This window comes from Taudactylus pleione, unplaced genomic scaffold, assembly GCF_031769625.1.
Source record: "Taudactylus pleione unplaced genomic scaffold, aTauple2 ptg000093l, whole genome shotgun sequence".
NCBI classification, from domain to species: domain Eukaryota; kingdom Metazoa; phylum Chordata; class Amphibia; order Anura; family Myobatrachidae; genus Taudactylus; species Taudactylus pleione.
Genome location: NW_028284495.1, coordinates 25,690,231 through 25,712,709, shown reverse-complemented (window position 1 = coordinate 25,712,709; position 22,479 = coordinate 25,690,231). Strand labels below are relative to the sequence as shown.

The following is a 22,479-nucleotide window of genomic DNA, read 5'->3' as shown; positions in this document are numbered from 1 at the left end:
GTACAACTGCCCGATAAGTTGTTCCCCCGCTGCATCCAGAATCCTGGTGTCGGTCGTCAGATCTTCAGATTGGCCTGGAGCGCTCAATAGTGCATACACACTGGACGATGTGGACGGTTTGTTGTTCTGATTCATTTTAAAATAACAAATTGTCCAATATATCGTCTAGTGTGTACTCTGCTTAAGTGCGTCTCTATATGTTGCACTTATGGTACCTTGGGACTCATGGATGTTTGTTCACAGGCCCATAGGGCTGTGTACAACAGTCCATATGTCCGGGGCAAGTTTCGCTGCCATTGCCGGCAACAGCAACTCTTCTGCCTTGAATTGAGACCTTAGTCTACAACGCTGAATTTGTTTTTTGAAGGAAAGTGGTTATGTGCATTTTCTTATGTAGTGTGTGTTTATTGTACTTTCTCTTATATTAAAAAGATTACTTATTTTGTGTATAGATCTGTGTGTGTGTATACATATATAAACTGATTTTGTAGTATTAAACAGGCTGTCGAGGTAAGAAAAAATACATTTTATTTTTCGTTGCTTGTACACTTATTTTATCTCTAAATTATTTTGTCTGTTAAACCAAAGCTTTACAGTTATATGTGACTTTACAAGTCAACCCCTCACACCCCATATCCTGGCCTTTTCTTCTCAATATGGCATGCATTCAAATTGGTGTTTTGTATTGGACAAAATATTAGCTTTAAAGGCCTTATGGAAGCAAACAAATTATTAAATCATTATTTAAAATTACTTAAATGTGCTATAAACAGTACAATAAATGGGGTTTGTTTTCCTCTCAAACTCTTCCCTCAAGTCATCCAGCTTTTAAGGATATCCATGTTTGAGCATAGGTGGCTTAATTAGTACCTTAAGGTGCATACACACTAGATGTTTCGCTCCATGAGCGATATCTTCTAGTGTGTTCCCAGCAGGGGTGTGCTCAATGTCATTACCGACAATGAGAGCACACACTGAACGATATCATGAACGATGTCATTCAGTGCCGGACACCCTCCCTCATCCCCGAACATGCAACAGCCTGACAATATCGCCAGGTTGGCCTGCATGTTCGGGCGATCAACGACAATGACCAACAACCTGCGGGAGCGTGCATCGTTCGTCCTTATCGTTCATGGTTCTAGCGTACACACTGGCCGATATAGTGAACCACTGAACGATAAAGATATCATTCAGTCGTTCAAAATAACGGCAAGTGTGTACGCACCTTTAGTCTTTTATTTAATCATCTGTGCTCAACTATGGATTTTCTTAAAACCTGGACTGTTGGGGTGCGTTGATAACTCATGGAAAGTGGAGGAAAGGGCAGTCCTTCCAAAGCATGGTGCTAGGGGTGTGCTAATTTTTAATGTTCATATGTCTTTTGTGTATGTTAATTCTTTTGTAATGTGTAAGCTTGCAGCTAATTATAGACATATACCCCTTTTACACCAAAATCCCGGGTCCGACCCTGGAATTTGAACACTGGTTAATCCCGGGTTGAACTCTGCTTCAGACCCCGTTTACACTGTAACTCGACCCGGGTTATTCCTGGGTTTGCCCCGTTTACACTGAAGCCGGGTAATCCCTGCTTTTCTCTATAGAAGTCATTAAAAATGGTCTGTTTTAAGGTCTGACAAAGATGGTCACTAAAAGGCAGCAAAAGAGAGGGGTGGGGACTGATTACAGCATTGCTACAGTTTGCTGTCCTGGCTGAGGAAGGCTGTGTATCAGCCTGCGTTTGTGGCTGCTGGTCAGGTTGCTGTCCTGGCTGAGGAAGGCTGTGTATCAGCCTGCGTTTGTGGCTGCTGGTCAGGCTGTGGTGCAAGCTGCAGTTCTGGCTGTGGCAGGCTGTGTGCCTGCCTGCTTTTGTGGCTGCTGCTCAGGCTGCTGTGGTGCAGGAGGTTAGGCAGGCAAGCGATGGCTTCATGTGTGTCTCTCTCTGCAGGGCACTGACAAATTACATCATCTGCCAGGGCCCCAGAAGCTCCAATCAGCATCATTCAGAGCTAGCCAGGTCAAATAAGCAGGGTAGCACCCGTTTACACTGCCTCATGACCCGGGAACAACCCGTTTTCAACCCTGCTCTCAACCAGAGTAAGATTGCCTGGTAAATCGACCTGGGTTATTTTTTTGGCAGCCGTTCACACAACCCGGATCGACCTGGTAATAACCCGGGTTATTTGTTTGGTGTAAAAGGGGTAATAGTAATGTGGATCTTGGATGAAGATGAGCACTTCTGCATGTTATATTGAGAGTAGTAATTACCTTTAGCAAAAGCCCAGTGGGGTAGTGTATGTAGCGCTTTGTGGGAAAGATATCTGTCCCTGCCTCAACAGATTACCTACCCCATGACCAGGTGATTGGCAGGTGTGACTGAACTTCCTATTTCCATGCAGACTGCATACAAACTTAATAGCTTTTTACAAAGGAAATATTTTTTGTCTGTGATTACATTTCTAGTTACAGAAACGGCTTCTCTTCACCATGCAGGGTTCATTAGTCCCAGTGTTTCAGGAAATCCCATATGACTTATTTAGGGAATGTATTCATTCTTTATACCCTAGTATTCTATATTTTACAATACAGATTTTTTGAACTTCCAGCATGTGTTTGATAAAATGCCACTAGCATACTGAAATGTTTCTCAGAACACATTTCCATTTGGTTGCAGCTTTAGTTTATTAAATGGAACGGTGCATTGCGGGCCTAAGCAAATCCTGAGCTTTAATTAGGGAAGGAAGATAAAAGGATTCTGATGTTATATTCTAGCTTAAAAATATTTAATTGTATAATTAGGTTTTTATTTGATTTTTACTCATCTGGGGGCGTATTTATCTTTTTTTTTCTTAAAATTATGTAGAAACTGCAGTTTCTGCATAATTTTATGGTTTCTTGCTGTTAGCCTAATGCAGGTGATCTCACAGAAATCTTCCGCAGAAAGCTAGTTAGCGCTGCAATTTGCAGTCCCCTTTAGTATTTATGGGGACTATGATCTGACCCTATGTACTCCAGCAAATGATACTGTGTGCATGTGCCCCTGGAGGAGTCTTTCACAAAGATGAAAAACTCCACCAAAATGCTGCTGATGTAACTTGCAGGGACAGCAGTTGTCGCTACTGCTGTCCATGTGGGTTCAGTTTAGTACATAGCGGGGTTATTTTCATTCAAAATGAAATCGTCCGCTGCGATAGTGTTGCTAATCGCGATTATTAATGCATAGGCACCCTAGTGTTCTCTTATTGTTTCCACTTGCTCTATACATCGCTCACTTGCTCGTTTTGTTGTATCATTTATTTTTGTGTATTATAAACTCAGTAAAGAGTTGATATTGTATGTGGTTATAGCTTAGTTGTGTCTAATAGTTCTATCTAGTGAAAACAAGCAGAGAGTAAATGACCTTTTCTCTACATATTTTTACACTTTTGTCTATCTTGGTGTGTGCTCTGGAACAGAAGTCATTATGTTACTGATTGCTATAGCCCTCTCAGTTACATTACTTTGACAGTCAATTGAATTTGTGCTATAATGTGTGAGACAGCCGCTTTAGATACTTTTCTTTTTCTAAAGATGTGCTGAATGTTCTGTGTGTGGTTTATGTTACACCTTGTATTTAACACAAAGAGGGGTATTCAATATGAAACGTAAACTTCGCTGTCGAAGTTTACGTTTCATATCGGAGCTTTTACCTGCGTTAAAGTATCGGGCGCGCCCCCGCTTATCCACGTATTCAATATGAAATTAACGAAAACGGGAGCCTGCGAAGTTGGATTTGCGTAAAGTTATAAATTTTTCCTTAAAAACATTGTAGGACCCCCCTAAAGTTGTAAAAACATGGGGTATCACTATGGGTACCCCCGTTTTAGCCTTTAAATGAAAGTCGGGGATTTAAATAGCCGCAGCAGGTGTTTTTTCCCGACATTGAAGAAGTGTTGCAGAAGAGCACTTAGGTTATTTTTTTCGTTTTTTTAAGTGGTCCCATCAAATTTGGGGTACATGGAAATGGGTACTAGCATATTTTGATGTCCCTAAAGTAAGTTTTTAAAAATTCTGCAATTGTGCACCTGCCGCTAATAATCTTTTCTAGAAAACATCTGCCGCATACTTGCAGAATAGCCCTGAACCTATTTCCCTATTGTTAAACAATTTTTTCCCATTTTTTCAACCCAATTTTTTAATTAATTTTTTGGGGTGTCCCTATTTTTTTTTTAAAACTTTTTTTGACACAGTTCTTTTTTAAATGTCATTCCCAGGGGTGCAGGCTATTTTTTTTTTTAAGTCTGCACCCCTAAACCCCAATTCTGCACTTTTTTTCGACACCTATTCAATGGTGAAAAGTTATCCCCGTTTATTATCAAAGACTTTTGGAACCTGCGAAAAGTCTTTGAAATTGAATACGGTGTAAAACTGAAACCTGCGATAATGACGTCATAAGTGCGATATTAACGCAAAAACGATGTTTTCGCTCCCATATTGAATACCCCTAAAAGTGTGTATCCGTTTACAAAAACACACAACGCTTAGAAGCAGAAAACTTGTCTCATTATTCCAGTTCTCTGAGTCTTTCTCCATGAGAGGCAAGCGCCAATGGACATTTAAACTGTGATTTAAGATTTCTCTAATTAATTAAAAATATGTATTGTTTTCAGTAAAATTATTTAAATGGTAAATCCTGATGGAATACTTTAATTTTCTATGCACTTTGAGGGCTTGAAATAAAGTAATTATTGTGGGAGAAAAAAAGAAATATATGCATCCAAAATAAATGTAATAATATTATCCTTAATGTAGGTGTTGTTAATGTAGGAGTCTTTGAAACATAGTTATCTGCCATGTGTATGTGTAGATATAGATGTGTTTTGTAATGCTGATATTATGAAGCAGCTCTTTTAAAGCCCAGAGTAGAAACCCTGCTGCAGAAAGTGCTTGAATGATGATTCTGAAGTTGTATGTTTACATATAAAGTGTTTTTATAGAACTGATTTTTTTTAAATAAATGACGGTATAACTTATCTTGGTGAACAAGAGAGACAGATGTACAGCAGCACAGACAGTGCATTGCTAAGCTCTGGCGGCTTCATCTGACCTTGAAGAAATTAATGTTTGTGTGTCCAGTGATTAAACAAGCACAATGGACATGGAAATTGTGCCTGACCAGTTTGTGCAGTGCTGTTTCCATCAACCAAAAAGGGGAAGAAGCTTGTTTAATCCAATCATGTAACTAAGGGGTTAATGGAAAACCAATAAAAATACATTAGACTGTTGTGAAAACATTGCACATTTTGCAATTTTATCCAATTTAACAAATCATTTGTGTAGATGAGTGTAGTTGTGTGCAACACGGGTCTCCGTTACACAAGTTGTTGACTTGTATTAGCTAGTATCATATTTTTAAACCAAGGGTTACAGTTCTGGGTAATATTTATTCCATTAAAGGATATTGATTTTATTCATTTTACTGCAACATTTTATCAACTTTTCAGAGAGTTACTGCTTAGGTTGTCATCCCATCTTAATAAGGGACACCCGCGATTTACACAGATTTTATGCTGGTTGCTGGGACCAGATAAGATGCAGCTATGAGGGATCCTGTGACCTCATTTTACACCAGAACCTGGGTGATCTATAGAGGGATGGTATGTCAACCCTAGTTATTAGTATCATATCATTCCTGTCAGTATATACTATGTTACATACAAAATCCTTCTTATTGTGATTAAGCATGCTTACAAAGAAGAATGACCACTTCATGGCATTGATGAAACAACAAGATGATTTTATTGCATAATTTACCTATAACAAGCCAAAAACCATGGTGTGCTTTGTTATAAACCTCTAAAAGGGAAAAAAAAATCCAAAAATGTTTCACTGCAGTATTTTGCCAACTTGTCCTGGTAGGTGTAGTCCTCAATGCAATCCTACAGCTGGTTGAAGGGGACCAAATCCATTGAAGAGGTGATTTGGTTCCATTTTACCAGCTTTAGCAAAGCATTGCAGTGCTGTGGGAGTAAGGCACAACCGGAAAAAACCTGACAATGGGTGCACATGGAGAGATATATATGGGCTGCAGCTCGTGTTTCATGATCGCAGCTGCCTCACTTGACTTTACTAGGAAAACTGCTGCAAACATACACACTGCAGAATACAGGCATGAATTGCTATGCTACAACCAGACACCCTGCAACACCACTCCCACATACTGTACCCTACATAAATGCCGTAATACATACAGTAAGCAAGCAAATTGTGCGTTTCTGATCAATATATTTATACATTTCAGACACAATATTACAGACTAGTGTTTTTATAAAATCTGATATTAAAAATAATGTAATGCTAATTTTAAGAGTTATTTGTATGCCAAAATACTTGGTGTTTTATTTAATAAGACAGAATGGTTTCTTTGTATGTTTGTGTGTATCGGTGATTTATAGAATATCATGTACATCTTGCCAGGGAATGCAGCAGAGTAAATTCTGTACTACAAAACTTTACTATGCTATTTTACTGCAAACATTTGTATTGGTTTGTGTAGCAATGAACTTCTATTATTGTGTGTATCTTTGGAAGGACAAAATTAGTCTTACTATATTGTTTATCGTGTAGACTGCAACATCGCTATCATTTTATGTCAGATACCACTTTCAGCAGGACTGAGTATTACTCTGCCTGAACATACTTGCATCCAGCTACAGGCACTGCTTTTATAACACACGTTTCTGTGGTGTTACTGCAAATCTATTCTGTATGCCTGTATATGTGCTGATAGGAACCTAGCAGGTGCTGGCTCTCCGTGTATGGAGCAATAAAGTCAGCACTAAACTGGTGGCTATTTATACCAGTTATATGTGAACTCTTCTGCAGATCCAGCTGCTCAAGTGTGCTCTTGGATGGCAGTTCACATTCATGCATTTGCCATATCAGGGCAAGAAAAGGCCATGGAAAAAGCACTGCAGCATTTGATAATGTCAGCATCTGTTCCCCTTGTCAGTCAGGCGTTTGAGTTACGACTGTGTCAGCACATGCTCAGAGTTCAGGCTGTACTGGGTTTAAAAGGGAACAGCTGATCTAAGTGATGGATTTGACATTCTTGATTGACTCAATACGCCTTCAGCTTTTGTTCATTAAATAAAAGCTCTAATTTTACCGTGTATTAAGGGCTATCTGTTATGTCACTATATTTTCTGAATAAATATCTGTTTCTTGTTTTTATGTTTTAATTCATCCCTTCTGTATGCATCGCTCTCTCTCTGTCTCTCATATCACATTTATGTTTTATAACCTTTCACACCCCCAATTGTGCCTTTTTTGTTTTTTAATAAATTGTTTATCACACTATTGCTATGGAATTGTTTCAGTCAGAGGTAAAATGTCTGCAATACTGTTTTTTTGTTTTATTAATTTAAAAAAATAACCTCTACAGGGAAATGTAAAATTGTCTATCCCCCTTTTAAGGCAAACCTGATATAATTTATTTAATACGAAGTTTAACAAAATAATTGTTTGTCAGATGTACCCATCTGCATATCCTCAAAGGTGCTTAGGGCCTATGTATCAAAGCTTGATGAGAAATAAAATTGTGAGATATAAATCACCAACCAATCAGCTTCTAACTTACATTTTATAGGCTGTGTTTGAAAAATGACAGTTAGGAGCTGATTGGTTAATACTTTTTCTCTCACAATTTTATCTCTCATCAAGCTTTGATACATTGATAAAATTGTCCATTTATAGTGTCCATTTATAGTTTTGGTTGTCTTAATACTGTTGTTGTACTGTGTTTAGCTCTGTGACTGCTGAAATGGGCCTGTAACAGGGCAGGACTGTGTGAGTAATTTTCTAAATGGAAAACTGTTTTTGTCTAATTTGTCTTCACTAGTAAACATACCATATATATTGCTGTTCCAAGCTTAGTTCCTTAAATATTTAGATTTTTATGATATGTTACATTAAGGAATGTCATAATAAAGAAAAATAGAAGCCAAAGTAGGCCATATTACATTTGGCTAGGACATTAAAACTGCATTATGTTTTGCCTATAGCCATTGTCCCTCGTCCAATATATGTAACCCAAACATACACAATACACACGTAATCTCCTTCTATAATAGAATGTGTGTATGTATGTATGTATGTATGTATGTATATATATATATATATATATGTGTGTGTGTGTCAAAATAGCTCAGTGTAGTTTAATCTGTTGATACATTATAGTGGTACATCACATAGTACACACAGTTTACATTTTAAAAGAAACAGTGTGATCATACTTACACAAATGAAAGACCATCAGAATAAATAAAAATGTAAACATTTCTTAATCTATATTACCTGTCTTTGATATAATCACAGTAAGTATTGCAGTGCAAGGAGGCCCATTCCTTCCCAGAGCAGTGTGCACCTGGTGAAAATACATACTTCTTTACATTCCATAGCATTGTATGTTCATATGGGTACATAAAGAAGTATGTACTCTAAACAGGCAGGTCGCCAAAGGAAGCTGCAAGGAAACAAAACTTTTCTACTACACAAAATAAACAGCATATCTAGCACATAGTGTGTTACGTGTGGCCTAGCAGTACTGCATTGCTGTGTAAGAAAGGCCTACAATAGAATGCATTTGTATGAACTACCTTGTTACCTAATGATTCCGTAGATTTACATATTCATTTTAGAATTCAGCAAGTGTCTGTTATTAAATTGGTATTACATGCATAATCGTGATAGAAAATATATATTTAAAAAATAACTGCTCAGCAAATTACTTTGCTCCTGCAAGGGTATTTTAGCATACTTGTGTTAAATGTATGAGTAATTACAAATCATTATACACTGTCTAAACACAGTACTGTAGTAAGCAATATGGGCATATCAACATCAGGCCAAAACCTCACATGCAGCAGCTAATTCAAGACTAAGGGGTATAGTTACTAAGCAAGGGATTTTCAAATCACACGAGTTTAGCCGATTTTGCCTGCCATATTTTAAATGGCAATAATAGTAAAGCAAAATCTGACTAGTTTTGCATTAAATATTTGTGCCCATTTAAATCTGGCAGACAAAATCTGCAAAATCCAAGGTTTTGAAAATCCACTGTTTAGTAATTATACCACTAATATTTTTTGCCATAATAATTTAGACTTGTGACTCACCTTCACCTGCCTCCTTATACCAGTTGGAAGTCCCCTCCATATATTACTGACTGCATATGTTGTATCTGGCCATGCTCACCTAAACCCCCAACTTGCATACTGTAATCTCAGAGGCACTGAAATGACCGGAATGATGTCACACTGCTGGTGAGCTCTCCACTTCATCTGTGTATCATGGAATTAGTGTGTTTGAAATTCAGAGAAAGGTCTCTTATTTGCAGCAGACTCTTGCAATTAGCAGCACTATTGGGTTAGGTGTCCCGAGAAAAGGAAAGATGAGCCAAAGTAAAATTCCTGCAGAGCCTGACAAAGCTAGTGCATGCAGCTGATAGAGAGCAAATCAGAGAGTAGCTGGTGATATAGCACAGTAATACAAGGAAAAACAGCATTGCAGCATTACTATTACAGCATACACAGTCAGGATTTAAATAGTTAGCAAACTACACAGGCTGCATGCTCTACAGACACGCACCTTACCGTTCTATCCACTAATAAGTTTGTTTCACTTATTCCATCAGTGTTTATCAAATTAATGTTGTGATTATAATTTATTACTGAGGATGATTGCTGTTTGTGGGCAAATCTGTGTACAGCATTGTCCTGTAAGTTGCATGATTAGGTATGTATGCAGGTAGGTGTTTTGGGAGTCGCAAGTTTCTTTGTATAAGAATCATTCAGTTGTAAATCGCAAAACATGTATTTATAGCTGTATTTTTAACCCCTTCATTGCTATTTTGGTCTGCATATCATGCAATACTTTCATTTAAAGCACATTGGAAGCTTATCTGTTTAGTGTCATTTCTGTATAGTTTATAGCAGACTATAAACACTGGCCCGATTTTTAATTCACTGTAATTGCCCTTTCAGTATCCTGTTAAAGTATGGAAATCAGAAGGCAAACACAAAAACTCACCTTCCTTCGTCACTTAAAATGTAAAAACAAGCTTAAGTTGGCAAACAAGGCAGCAGGGCACCTGCTTAATTGCTGAGGAATGTAAGCCATGGGTGCATTACCTTGACCCCAAACTGAATAGTGTCAAGAGGTTAGTCAACTTTTCCCATGCTCAGGTGAAGAAAAAAATGTAAGGGAAGGGCAAAATACATTGGTTGTAGGTCTATCCTTGTTTAACAATTCATCTTTGTTGGAGTTTTCTTTTGTTGAAGTCCCCAGATTGAACTGCAAACACATTTGTGGCAAGCTACTTCTCCTTCCTTGGGGTCATTGAAGCTGTTCACGAGGTCAGGACTCCCACCTGCAATAATTGAGTCGAGCCATATCCCCCACTCAAAGGGCACAAGCTAAACTGTTAGAGCTTTATAGGCAGCTAAGCATTTGAAACATGCAATCCCTAGCAAACGTTCCCTCTAGTGCCTCTCTCTTCCCTGACCATATTTAGTCAACCATAGCAAAAAATAGTCTCTCAGCTGTCGATTGTCGATCCAAGAGCTCTGGGAGCTACTATCTTGCTTTCTGCTTATTGATTGTTCATCCTGCCGAGCCCCTACACTGCTTTGCCATTTGTTCAGTTATTTTTAGCACTGCCAAATAAAGCGGTCTCTCATGTTTCCACTTAAATTCCCATATTATTACTAAACGTGTGCTGTTGCTCCTACAGCCGCTTGTGGCTGCCACTATACTTAGACATTTTGCAGAAAAAAAGTCTGCACAGATATGAAACCACTCTCTGCTGCTGCAACAAATTGTGTGACCATTTTTTTTTTATTTCAGGCAAGTAGGACATGCGTTGAATATTAATGCTTTCCAGCTGCAATCCTATTAAGCTTCATGACAAATCTGTTGCTTATACATGTCACAATTCGTATTCTGTTTGTTCAATTATAGGATATTACCGTAGTAGCACTTGTATGTTAAATCTGCCTGGTCCATTTCCACAATGGGGTTTCTCTCATCAATCATTAACTGATATATATATATATATATATATATATCTCTCTCTCTCTCTCATATTCATATATATATATATATATACATACACTCTCCTTTTTCATTGTTCATTTTATCAATGTAACATTTTTCTTTTGCCAAAATCAACCTGTCACATTGGAGGTTTTAACACTGCTTAGGAGAAAGTAGAAACAGTTGCATAATATAGGTTGTTTTCACTCTTTCTGTAATTATTCAACAACAAATATATTGAATGGAATTATTTACATAGAGAATTTGAATTGACTGTGTGGACAAAGCCCTCTTTGGTGGAAATAAATTGCCAACCGTATTGCACTGTCTGTGGCCAGCTACGTTTGCTTTATCAGGATGTCACTAAACATTACAGATAGACTCGGCAGTAACACAGTGCCAGAAAGTATCCAAACTATCATGAAAATCTGTAGAAAGCTTTTTTTTTTTTTTTCTATGCTATAAATCTTGAACAAAAGCATCAGCTGGTAGTGTAAGCTAAGTGGTCTTGTTCTACCCCAGGAGCCCATATCATTTAAAAAAAAAGTTTATTTTTCAAAGTGATGCTATCTACAATGACTATTTTCAATAAGTTGAATAACTCTGCCTTAAGTGCAATTCAATTGACATGTTTCCACCTATTTACTTGAACTCAGAATTTGGTATTTTGCCACTAACATAAGCAGCGTTTAGCTGTATTTGACGCCTCATACTAAAGAATGACATTTCTACTACAAGAAGGGGCCTGGAAGTGGTTGCTTACTTACAACACACTAACAAATAAGGGGTGAATGCCCATGGGTGAGCTAGCGTGTGTATATTTGTCCCAGACTCATTAGTGTAGGCTAAGGGGGGAGCAAAGTGGGGTCTATAAATAGAGCTTTCAGGCAACACCTTTTTCATGACACAAAACATGCATACTTTGGCAGTAAGATCCCTCACCCCGAACATCTGTCATTTTCTATAAGTACACTTTTACAACAAGCCTGTCTGTGTGCTGAATGGTATACAGGATGCAATGTGTACCGCATGTTATTATTATAATACACTAATGTCACCTTGACCTGGTTGCTGATCTGTATACAAAGAGCATGACCTGGTTTATATGTATGTGTTGTGTCTGTATTGTATTGATAAATAAAGTTTCATAGAAAATAAATCAAACGAAACCCCCTCAACATGGTGAGAGGTGAGGTAACAGGCCCCTGACGTTAATAAGATTATTTCCCCATGACACCTCAGCAAATGGTAACACATTCCTCCCCCTGTTAGCAGGATCATTTTAAATTTCATCACTATTGACGTAACCTTTTCAGAAGACAAAACAATTGTTCTGTTGTGTTATTTTCATCCATACACTTTTTTTTTTTGTTAGTGACATTGGAAAAAAACCTCATATAGTGGTTCAAAAAACAGGTGTGAATCTCCAAAGAGCAGTCTCATTATGAATAGTGTGTTCAGCTGGCCACACATGGCCCAATCTTGATGTTTGTTACTTACTATCTGTTTCCAGTTAGGCCTCTGCTGGCCATTGCCATTTTCTTTGTATACTATTGTCTGTCTATTTGCAAGAAACAATTCTCATACTTAGATTTTCTTATTTTATTAGTGCTATGCGCGTCTTGCTTTCAAAGTTACCACGGCCATGGATTGTTGATGAGAAGAAAGATGATGGATACACTGCATTGCACCTAGCAGCACTCAATAATCATGTTGAAGTAGCGGAGTTGCTAGTTCATCAGGTATGTATGCAGATATGGTATATCCAGTATGCAGTATCTCATGCTCTGCAGCCTCTAATAGTTTACAAGGCTCCTTACTCACTTCTACCATGTCCTTCCACTACTTTTTGTGAATATTTCCAGAAATAAAGCTGGGTAAACAACTGAACGATGCTGCGACGATGGATCGAGCGCGCCATGCACACTGCACGATCCGGCATACTATGGCGCAATGTATTGTTACATGTACATATATGCCCAGCTGCATCCTTGACCGTAGTGCAGCGTCTCGCGGCATGCATGGCGCGAGGTGGACTCCCGCGATCGGAGACTCTCATTTGCGTCTCCATAGGAATGAATGGGAGACTCACCCCCACGATCAGAGATGTGCCATAGCGTACCGTGAGACGTAGCGCGATGCCTGCGCATGCTTGTGGCGCGAAGACTGTACCATATCGGTCAGTCTTCATCCCATTTGAGTGCAGCACAGCAGATGGGATGATGTAATGAAGAACCGTCCAGAACGATGTGTACGATATATGATTGCGATCCGCGTCAGGATGATTTATTGTCTAATACATTGTATAGTGTGTACCCAGCTTAAGGTTAAAAAAGAAAAAAAAAAATCGGTATGTTGAAATACAGTGCTAACCCAGTTTTATATTTTCATTAAATGTAAATATTTTGGGAGAAATGTATAAATATATTTTTGTTATTGGTTTTTACTATGTTACTGCTTTTCTCTGATAGTGCTCTCAAGCCTGTTTGAGAGGTTAGTACAGTTCCTTTATTTGCTTTCTTGATTGTGAGTCCATTGATCTCCTCCCAGATCTCTCCTGTTGGCCATGAAAATCCTTTCACAATACAATAGCTTGGGACTTGACCCAATATAACAATTCAGTATTGTGGCGTTTGTATTTGTGCACCTTTCGTAATAGACCGTTTATGAAGCAATGGGGTAGGGGAGTATCAGAGAACAGATAAAGGAGGGGCAAACATATTTTCTGATGTCCCTGTATTAGAATTTGCATTTAAAAACAAAGTTCAAACAACAAGTAGTTTGAGTGGTCATTTGTGCCAAGCACTTTAAAGGAGCAGGCAGCATCACAATTGGGTATATGGTCTTTGGTGTGTTGTACTAGCATAAAGAAATGCTAGTGTAATGCACATAATTGATATCAGTGAGTATGAGCCTAATGCTGGGTACACACTGGCAGATATATTGGCCAATCAATTGATTGGCCAATATATCTGAAGCCCGTCGGCCAGTGTGTACCAGCGACGGGCTCCAGACATATCGCGTTGACTGTGCTGCACATTAAACATGCAGCGACAGCCACGGGGAGGGGGTCGTTTAGTGTATATGAAGGACCATCATCTTTAGATATATCTGCAGATCACTGGATCTGCAGATATACCTGCTAGTTGTGTCCTTAAGTTTGTTTATAGCCTGTGCAAAAGGATAACCTTAAAATAGGTTTAGCACACACATTCTATAGTGCTAGACACAGGCATCTTTAAAGGTTGGTGTACTCTTAAATCACCATATACTCTAATGGTGCGTACACACGTAGCGATTTAAAAGGACGATTTGAACGATATCGTTACCTTTCAAATCGTTCTTTTAAATGGTTCCTACCAACTTACCTTCGACCAGCGATGCGCGGCCACGTATGATTGATAGCGATATCGTCCATTGGGCGTGCATGCCGGTCAACTTGCTCGATTTTGAACAAGTTACTATAGGGACCCGCGATCACGGATCGCTATAGTCGGCGGTAAGTTGGTGGTGTGCTGGATGATCAATATTGGTCATCCAGCATACCAGGGAGGGTGCATAACAATCTGCCAGCGATATCGTATCGCTGGCAGATCGCTACCTGTGTACGCACCATAAATCCTGTCCCTATTATCTGCATTGAAAGATACTTGTTAAATTAGATTTAATATTGTACTTCTATTTCCTTGCATTTCAGCTTGGATCTGTGCATTAAGTCCTGCTTGGGATTCAGGAGTACTATGTATGTAATTATATATGTATTCATTTGTAAATGGTGTTGCATAGTGATATCAAAGAGGAAGCAACCTGTTACCAAAAAAAATAGCATACTTTTATAAAGTGGAATTGTGCTAATGTCTTTTAATGTGTTTTGCATGTTATGGGAGGAACCAGGAGCTCTGTGATAATGTTCCTGTCACAGTGCGGGTACAGGAACAAGAGTGCACACAGCTGCAGCTATCTTTAGCTTGATGTTGTAAATGTCCTGCTGTTAGGTGGCACTGCAAAGCGTCATATTTATAGAGGTCATTTGCACTAAGGGTTAAATAGAGGTGAGTGATACTATAATTATTAGTCCATTTAATCTAATAATGTCACTATAAACAAAGTTTTAAGTGACATTTGTGTTTCTGGTGTCACTATAAAAAAAAAAAAAAAGCCTTGTTAAGTTTTAAGAGCACCATTGATGGCCTGTGTTATACAATACTAACCCACATAACTCGGTACAGTAAATCGGAGATGTGAAATGATTGTATGTGATGCATGCCATCATGGTCAGCGATAAAACGGGTCTAATAAGCAAGTAGAGGTGAGAGTGCTGATTTATGCGGAGGAGGTCTGTTCATTGCCACTCTAACACTGTATTGCTTTGTTCCCCCTTACAGGGCAATGCAAACCTGGACATCCAAAATGTAAATCAGCAAACTGCTCTTCATCTGGCTGTTGAACGGCAGCACACACAGATTGTCAGGGTAAGAAGTTGTAACTTTTTTGTTTTAAAGGTCACATTTTAAATGGTCAACCCCACTTCACCTTTTTAAATCACTGTAAAATCTAAAAACAAGGTAGCTATGAGTGCAAACTATTGATCAATTCCAAATTAATTTACAGTTGATTTAAACCCTAAATATTATTATTATTATTATTATTATGGAATTTTATTTATAGGGCCCGCAAGTGGTCCTCAGCGTTGTACATACCGTAAAGGGTACACAGAACATTACATTACATTACAATACAGTAACCAAGATATAAACAGAACACAAGTAACAATTAGCAACACAATTCTCCATACACAATACAGCTCTGAAGGTGAATTCTGAGAAGGTGAAGTCATAGAAGTGCTAGAGAAGAAGGCTGAGAGACAGTGGGGAGGAGGACCCTGCTCCTAGGAGCTAACAATCTAGGGGAGAGGGGAGACAGACAGATGGCATGAGTGTATAGAGGGGGACCTGAGTGCAGGAAGTAAGGTAGAGATGGCGGAAGAGGCAGAGACCTGGTAACATGGTTATGTGGCGGAAGGGTATACTTTGGTGAACAGGTGGGTTTTCAGTGCACGTTTGAAGCTCTGCAAGGTCGGGGAGAGCATGATCGAGCGAGGAAGCTCATTCCAGTGGAGGGGTGCTGCACGGGCAAAATCTTGGACATGAGCATGAGATGAAGTAACCAGGGTGGAGGAGAGGTAACAGTCATTGACCGGAGTGAGCGGGAGGGAGTGTGCAAGGAGATGAGGTTTGATATGTAGGGAGCAGTAGAGTTAGAGAGGGTCTTGTATGTGAAGGTGAGGAGTTTGAAGAGGATTCTGTAGGGGAATGGGAGCCAGTGAAGGTTTTGGCAGAGGGGAGCAGCAGAAGTGGAACGGTGGGAGAGGAAGATAAGTCTAGCTGCAGCATTGATAACAGAATGTGCCAATTATATGCAAAGCCAAAATCAACTATTAAGTAGTATATGGAGATCAAATTTGGACAGGCATGGCAGAAAATGTTTGTTTGGAAGATAATTGCTGTCATGTTCTGTGCACTTATCTTCTCACCGTACCAATAGGTATGCAATGGCTGTGTGTGAAATTGAATAATGATCCTGTTACTCAAGCCTTGAGGCGAGAGGCAGAATTGGCTTGTGTGTGGTCACTGTTAGAGGTATTTACTAAAGTGTGGGTTTTTAGATGTGAAGATGTTGCCCATAGCAACTAATTAGATTTTAGCTATTTTCTAGAAGGTGCTAGATAATTGATAAGTAGAATCTGATTGTTTACTATGGGCAACATCTCCACTTCTTCCCCATAGCTTTTACTCATGAAATAACAGCAGTAATACATTGTTTTATGCAGATTTGTATAATTACTCTTATTAGTGTGACGATACTGTCCTTATTATGAACTCCAAGTAAAAGTTTTTGTTCTGGAAGAATTGGGTATATTATACTAAAATCCTAAATTTTGCTTTCGCTCTGTGAAACTGTCTGGTCGCCTGAAGCGCATATAATGGCCCAAGAGGGAGATTTTCTCTGTTACTTAGGCCTGACTTATTTGTAATAGTGCATAGCATGGAGTGCAGGGAAGTAATATATAGGATTTTATTTTAAGGTACCTAATTGTGCTCAAAACTTTCATTTGATAATGAAATTGGTCTTAAACTTCTCCAAGTACCCTGCTAATCCTGACACTTACAGCCAGTGCTTTTTGTAATATGCACTTTGCATAGGTTGCAGAGCTCTGCATAGTTGGCATGTGTGTCAGGATTACACCAGGTTTACAGTAGTGCGCATGTTCACCTGGTTTACTCAAGGACAGAACATTAGTATATGCACCTGGTTTACTCAAGGACAGAACATTAGTATATGCACCTGGTTTATTCAAGGAGAGAACATTAGTATATGCACCTGGTTTATTCAAGGAGAGAACATTAGTATATGCACCTGGTTTATTCAAGGAGAGAACATTAGTATATGCATCTGGTTTATTCAAGGAGAGAACATTAGTATATGCACCTGGTTTATTCAAGGAGAGAACACTAGTATATGCACCTGGTTTATTCAAGGAGATCTGACTTGACAATGTAAATAGTAAATGCCGCAGGACATACCTTTACTGTACTTTGCCCACTCTTGCACACCTCCTCCATCTCCATGAGTAGGGAGTTATAAGTGCAGAATTCTTGCCAGTCATTCCCGGGGAAGGATGTGTAAGAATTGTTGGAGAGCGTGCAGTACAAAAATGTGCAGTTTGCAAAAATAAAATGCAAATTGTTCTTACTCTACCCTCCATAAGACCCATTGCTGTGGCACTCTGCAATACAGTTAGCCTTACTGGTATAGCAAGTAATCCGCAATCTAAGCCCGATTTGATTGCAATCTCTAATGCTTAATGTGATTCAGGGGAAAATATGGTAATATGCATTTTCTTATGTCTTTCTTCTGACCCAAGTTTAACACTGCTGTTTGTGTGATCAGCACAAATGGATCCCTGTGCCTGCAGCATGGAGATCAGTGCTTCTCTCCGTAAACTGCTTGAGCTGAAGCTTTAATAAATGGATATAATATTTTTGTGGGAAAAGCCTCCAATGCCGTTTCCAGCCATTTATTGATGGTCACGATGTGCAAACCATTTTATTTCCATTTTTTGGATAGTCATTTAAAAGGAAATCTTGACCAAATGTCCTTGAAAAAAATTGTCTTTGCTTGTCAGTGTTTCATGTGCAGTTTATTTGTATTCTACTTATGCGTCACCTGTGTACTGGTGAATTGCATTGCGGGTAAATGATTCTGTTCTTGTAGTTGTTAGTCCGTGCGGAAGCTAAACTGGATATTCAAGATAAGGATGGCGATACCCCTCTACATGAAGCTTTAAGGCACCATACTCTGTCACAGCTGCGACAGCTCCAAGACATGCAGGATGTTGGCAAGGTTGACACTACATGGGAACCATCAAAGAACACAGTGAGTATTTCTGGGCAGCTTTTGGTAGTGATGCATTAGAGAGTACCAACCAATCAGCCCCTAACTGTCCTTTTTCTTTATTTGTCCTGTAAAGTGACAGGAGCTGATTGGTACTTTATCTCTCTCTCCAAACTTTGATACATCTCCCCCTATAAGTTTTCTTTTTCCAGGTGTAATCATTTTAAGGAATCTGTTGAATATCTGATTCTATTTTCAAGAATGATTCAGTTTTTTTAAACTAGAAATTTTCTCAAGTGCTTGAAATATCTTTGGATCCTTCCATTGTTTCAAAATCAAACTTCCTGTTATTACTCAGTAGGTGCACTTTTTATTTATCATTTGTAGTGGTAGACTAAACTGCGAGGAGTGGTATACCACGTTGACACTGGCATAATGTCGACATGGTCAAAATGTCAACATTATGCATGTTGACAGTGCAGATGTGGACAGTACAATTTTACCCTGACCCTCACTGTTGCCTAACCCTGACCACACCCTATCCCTCATATGTTCATAATGTAGACTTGCATGATGTCAACATTTTAGCATGTCGACATTATAATCTGGTCAACATTCTGAATGTTGACGTAGTAATTAGATATGAGATTTACTGGCCACAGTTTACAATATTAGCAGGTTCTATTCAGCTGAAATTAAACAAAATGTATAGGATGAGCTATAGCTGTATTCAAATTAACATTGCTTTATACTGGACAAAGACCTTCTCTTAATATTACAATCTTTTAGTATTAATGGGCACTATCAGGCTGGTATCTGTATATAGGGCAATTTAAATGAGACATAGGGCAAAATTTACTGAGCGGCATGTTCTAAACCCTGACTGTTTGGTGGAGGTTTGGAGGCAGTTTCTAATTTACACCAAAATTGCTGCTTAGTAATTTAGCCCTAGCCCTGTTTTGATCTATTCTAAAATGTGTTTTCACGGCAGTTTTGCAGAGGTTTAGGACTTAGTAAATCCAAACCGCCGGGGTTTAGAACCCCGCCCTTAGTAAATTTTTCCCATAGATCCAATTTACTATGATAAACTTTATGATTATTTAGTGATATTTCCATCTTTTAATATGGGATGTAGTTTAAATCCCGGCAGTTGGGATGCCGGCGCCGGAAACCTGATACCAGTCAGAATTCCGACCACCGGTATCCCAACCGTAAGTAATGGGGTTAGGGCTTATGGTTAGGCACTAGGGGGATGGTTAGGATTAGGCACTAAGGCGGGAAGATAGGTTTAGGCTGCGGGGGGGAGGGTTAGGTTTAGGCATCAGGGAGGGAGGGTTAGGTTTAGGGGTAGGTTTAGGATACTTACCAACAAGTGTCGGTATCCTAACACTGTGTGGATCCTGGCGTCAGGATTCTGACCGCCGGGAGCCCGAGTGCCGGCATCCCGTACCCAAAATGTTAATACTTAGACAAGAAGTTAGAATAATACAAACCTATATAGGTTAAAGTAGAAAAACCTGGCCATATTTTTTTCTGAGAGCTCTCCAGACTTATTGCTGTGATTCCTTCCATACGTGTTTCAGTTGTATTTCTTTAACACAAGACAGGTGACGTTTTCTGTTTGTTATAATGGCTATGCATGATCTGGGTATAGGAGATTAATATTTACCTAATGTTTGTATTAGTGAACTTCTGAATTAAGTTTTATTATATTTTAGCTCATTATGGGACTGGGAACACAAGGTGCAGAGAAGAAGAGCGCAGCCTCTATCGCCTGCTTTCTTGCAGCCAACGGAGCTGACCTCACCATTCGCAACAAAAAAGGGCAGTCTCCTCTTGATCTGTGCCCTGATCCCAGCCTCTGCAAAGCTCTGGCTAAATGCCATAAGGAGAAATCTAGGTAAAATCCATTTTTTTTGCACACAGTTTTATTTTGTCACTAATATGTAGAGCTTTAGTATAAACCTATACCTATGTATTAAGAATTTGTTGTATTGTTTCTGCATGTTATATGCAATGTTTTGACATTTTAGTACTACAAGTGTATTTTGAAACAGGGTTGCATAAAAATCAGATTTAAAAAAAAAAATAATTTATTTGATTTAAATCAATTTTTTGGGATTTAAATAGGATCTTGTATAAAAAAAATTTTAAGTAAACGTTTTCAATTTTTAAATGTTTATTTAAAAATTTTTTTTTTAAAAAATCCTATTTAAATCAAATAAATTTGTTTTTTGTTTGTTTTTTTTAAATCCAAATTTATGCAACCCTGTTTTGAAATCAAAAGGTTTAAAGAAAAGGGACTGGGGTATTAAACATTAAAGTAAATAATTGGTTTTAGTAAGTCACAGAATAAGTGAAATCCCAGAATGAGAACAGTGTCTCCAACTGGTGAATATGAAGCTGATTTTAATTGCAAATTTTTTTTTTTATTTTTTTTACCCATTTCTAGTGGTCAAGTAGGATCACACAGTCCATCTATGATTAACAATGATTCTGAGACCCTGGAAGAATGCATGGTGTGTTCAGATTTGAAGAGAGATACACTGTTTGGCCCCTGTGGACACATAGCTACCTGTTCTCTATGTTCACCGAGAGTAAAGAAATGTCTCCTCTGCAAAGAGCAAGTTCAGTCTAGGACTAAGGTAAGTATTAATTGGACACTGTATACATTTTTATCCTTTTATTTGTATTTTCAGTACTCCTTTATATCCACAACAATTTTATAACACCTCCCTCACCCACCACCAGGTATATCTTTTAATAAGATAAAGTATGTATTCAATTGTCCTTCTCTTTTTAACTCTACCAACCAACACTATAATGGCAATTGTGTTGGAAGGTAATGGGATGAAGAGGAAGCATTGTGTATTTCTTCAAGTACACAAACATTAATGCAGTGCTGTGTGATCCACAGTATTCCATGTAAAAACAAAACACTTAAAGTTTATCAATATTTTAAGAAGTGTTTTGTTAACAAATCCTAAAATATTCAAACATCTTGGCCGTAGCTAAAATCCAAGTTTGTTATATGGCTGGTTTAATAACCTGTACCTATTAATCACCTTACTGACATTTTTCTTTCCCCCAAAAAGTCATAAATTGTCTTTTTTATATTTATTTCTATTTAAGTTGAGAATTAAAAAAAAAAGTATTTGAAATGCAATTAAAAAAAAAATATATATATATACATACAACACACATATATATATATATATATATATATATATATATATATATATATATATATATATATATATATACACACACACACACACGCATGTTGAGTCTCCCATATCCAAAATGCTTGGGCCCAGGAGTATTTTGGATATCGAGATATTCCGTATTTTGGAATAATTGCCTGCCTGGGACCCAAATCTAAAAGCAAAATGCATTTATGTATTATATACACCTTATACACACAGCCTGTATGCAATTTTATACAATATTTTCAATAATTTTGTGGCTCAAACAAAGTTTGTGTACATACATGATATTCATTTGTTACATATACACCTAATATATAGGGCTGAAGGTAATTTTATACAATATTTTTAATAATTTTGTGCCTTAAACAAAGTTTGTGTACATTGAATCATCAAAAAACAAAGGCTTCACTATCTCAGTCATGCAAAAAAAAAATTCTGTATTTCGGAATATTCCTTATTTAGGAATATTTGGATATGGGAGACTCAACCTGTATGTAACACACCTTGAAAGTGTTTTGCATCTCCTGTGTCTACAGGCCCCCATTGCAAAATCACTTCTCACCGCTTAGTGGGAATAGTTTCCTTTGTGGCAAATGATTTCCCAGCAGTATCAGTCCCCTAATGGTAATAGGTCCCAGTGGGCCCCCACTGTATTTTTACCACACTCCCCATATGCCACTTTTTGTAATATTTTTTTTTTATATATCCCCACAAATCCTTTTTGTCGGGCATAACCTCACTCATTACCTTCCCCCAAAAAACATATACTAGAGTCATAAAGAATGGACCCTGGTTAGCAGAT

At 38.2% G+C, this 22,479-nt stretch overlaps 1 protein-coding gene across 1 annotated transcript in view; it reads left to right on the top strand.

Annotated features, from left to right (window-relative positions):
* The window catches only part of MIB1 (MIB E3 ubiquitin protein ligase 1), a 130,206-nt gene that overhangs the window by 99,138 nt on the left and 8,589 nt on the right, over positions 1 to 22,479 (top strand). The window contains exons 13-17 of the mRNA XM_088469617.1: positions 12,683 to 12,815; positions 15,459 to 15,545; positions 18,349 to 18,510; positions 20,187 to 20,368; positions 20,921 to 21,113. Coding sequence (XP_088325743.1) covers positions 12,683 to 12,815; positions 15,459 to 15,545; positions 18,349 to 18,510; positions 20,187 to 20,368; positions 20,921 to 21,113 — 757 coding nt within the window. The remainder of the gene's footprint in view (positions 1 to 12,682; positions 12,816 to 15,458; positions 15,546 to 18,348; positions 18,511 to 20,186; positions 20,369 to 20,920; positions 21,114 to 22,479) is intronic.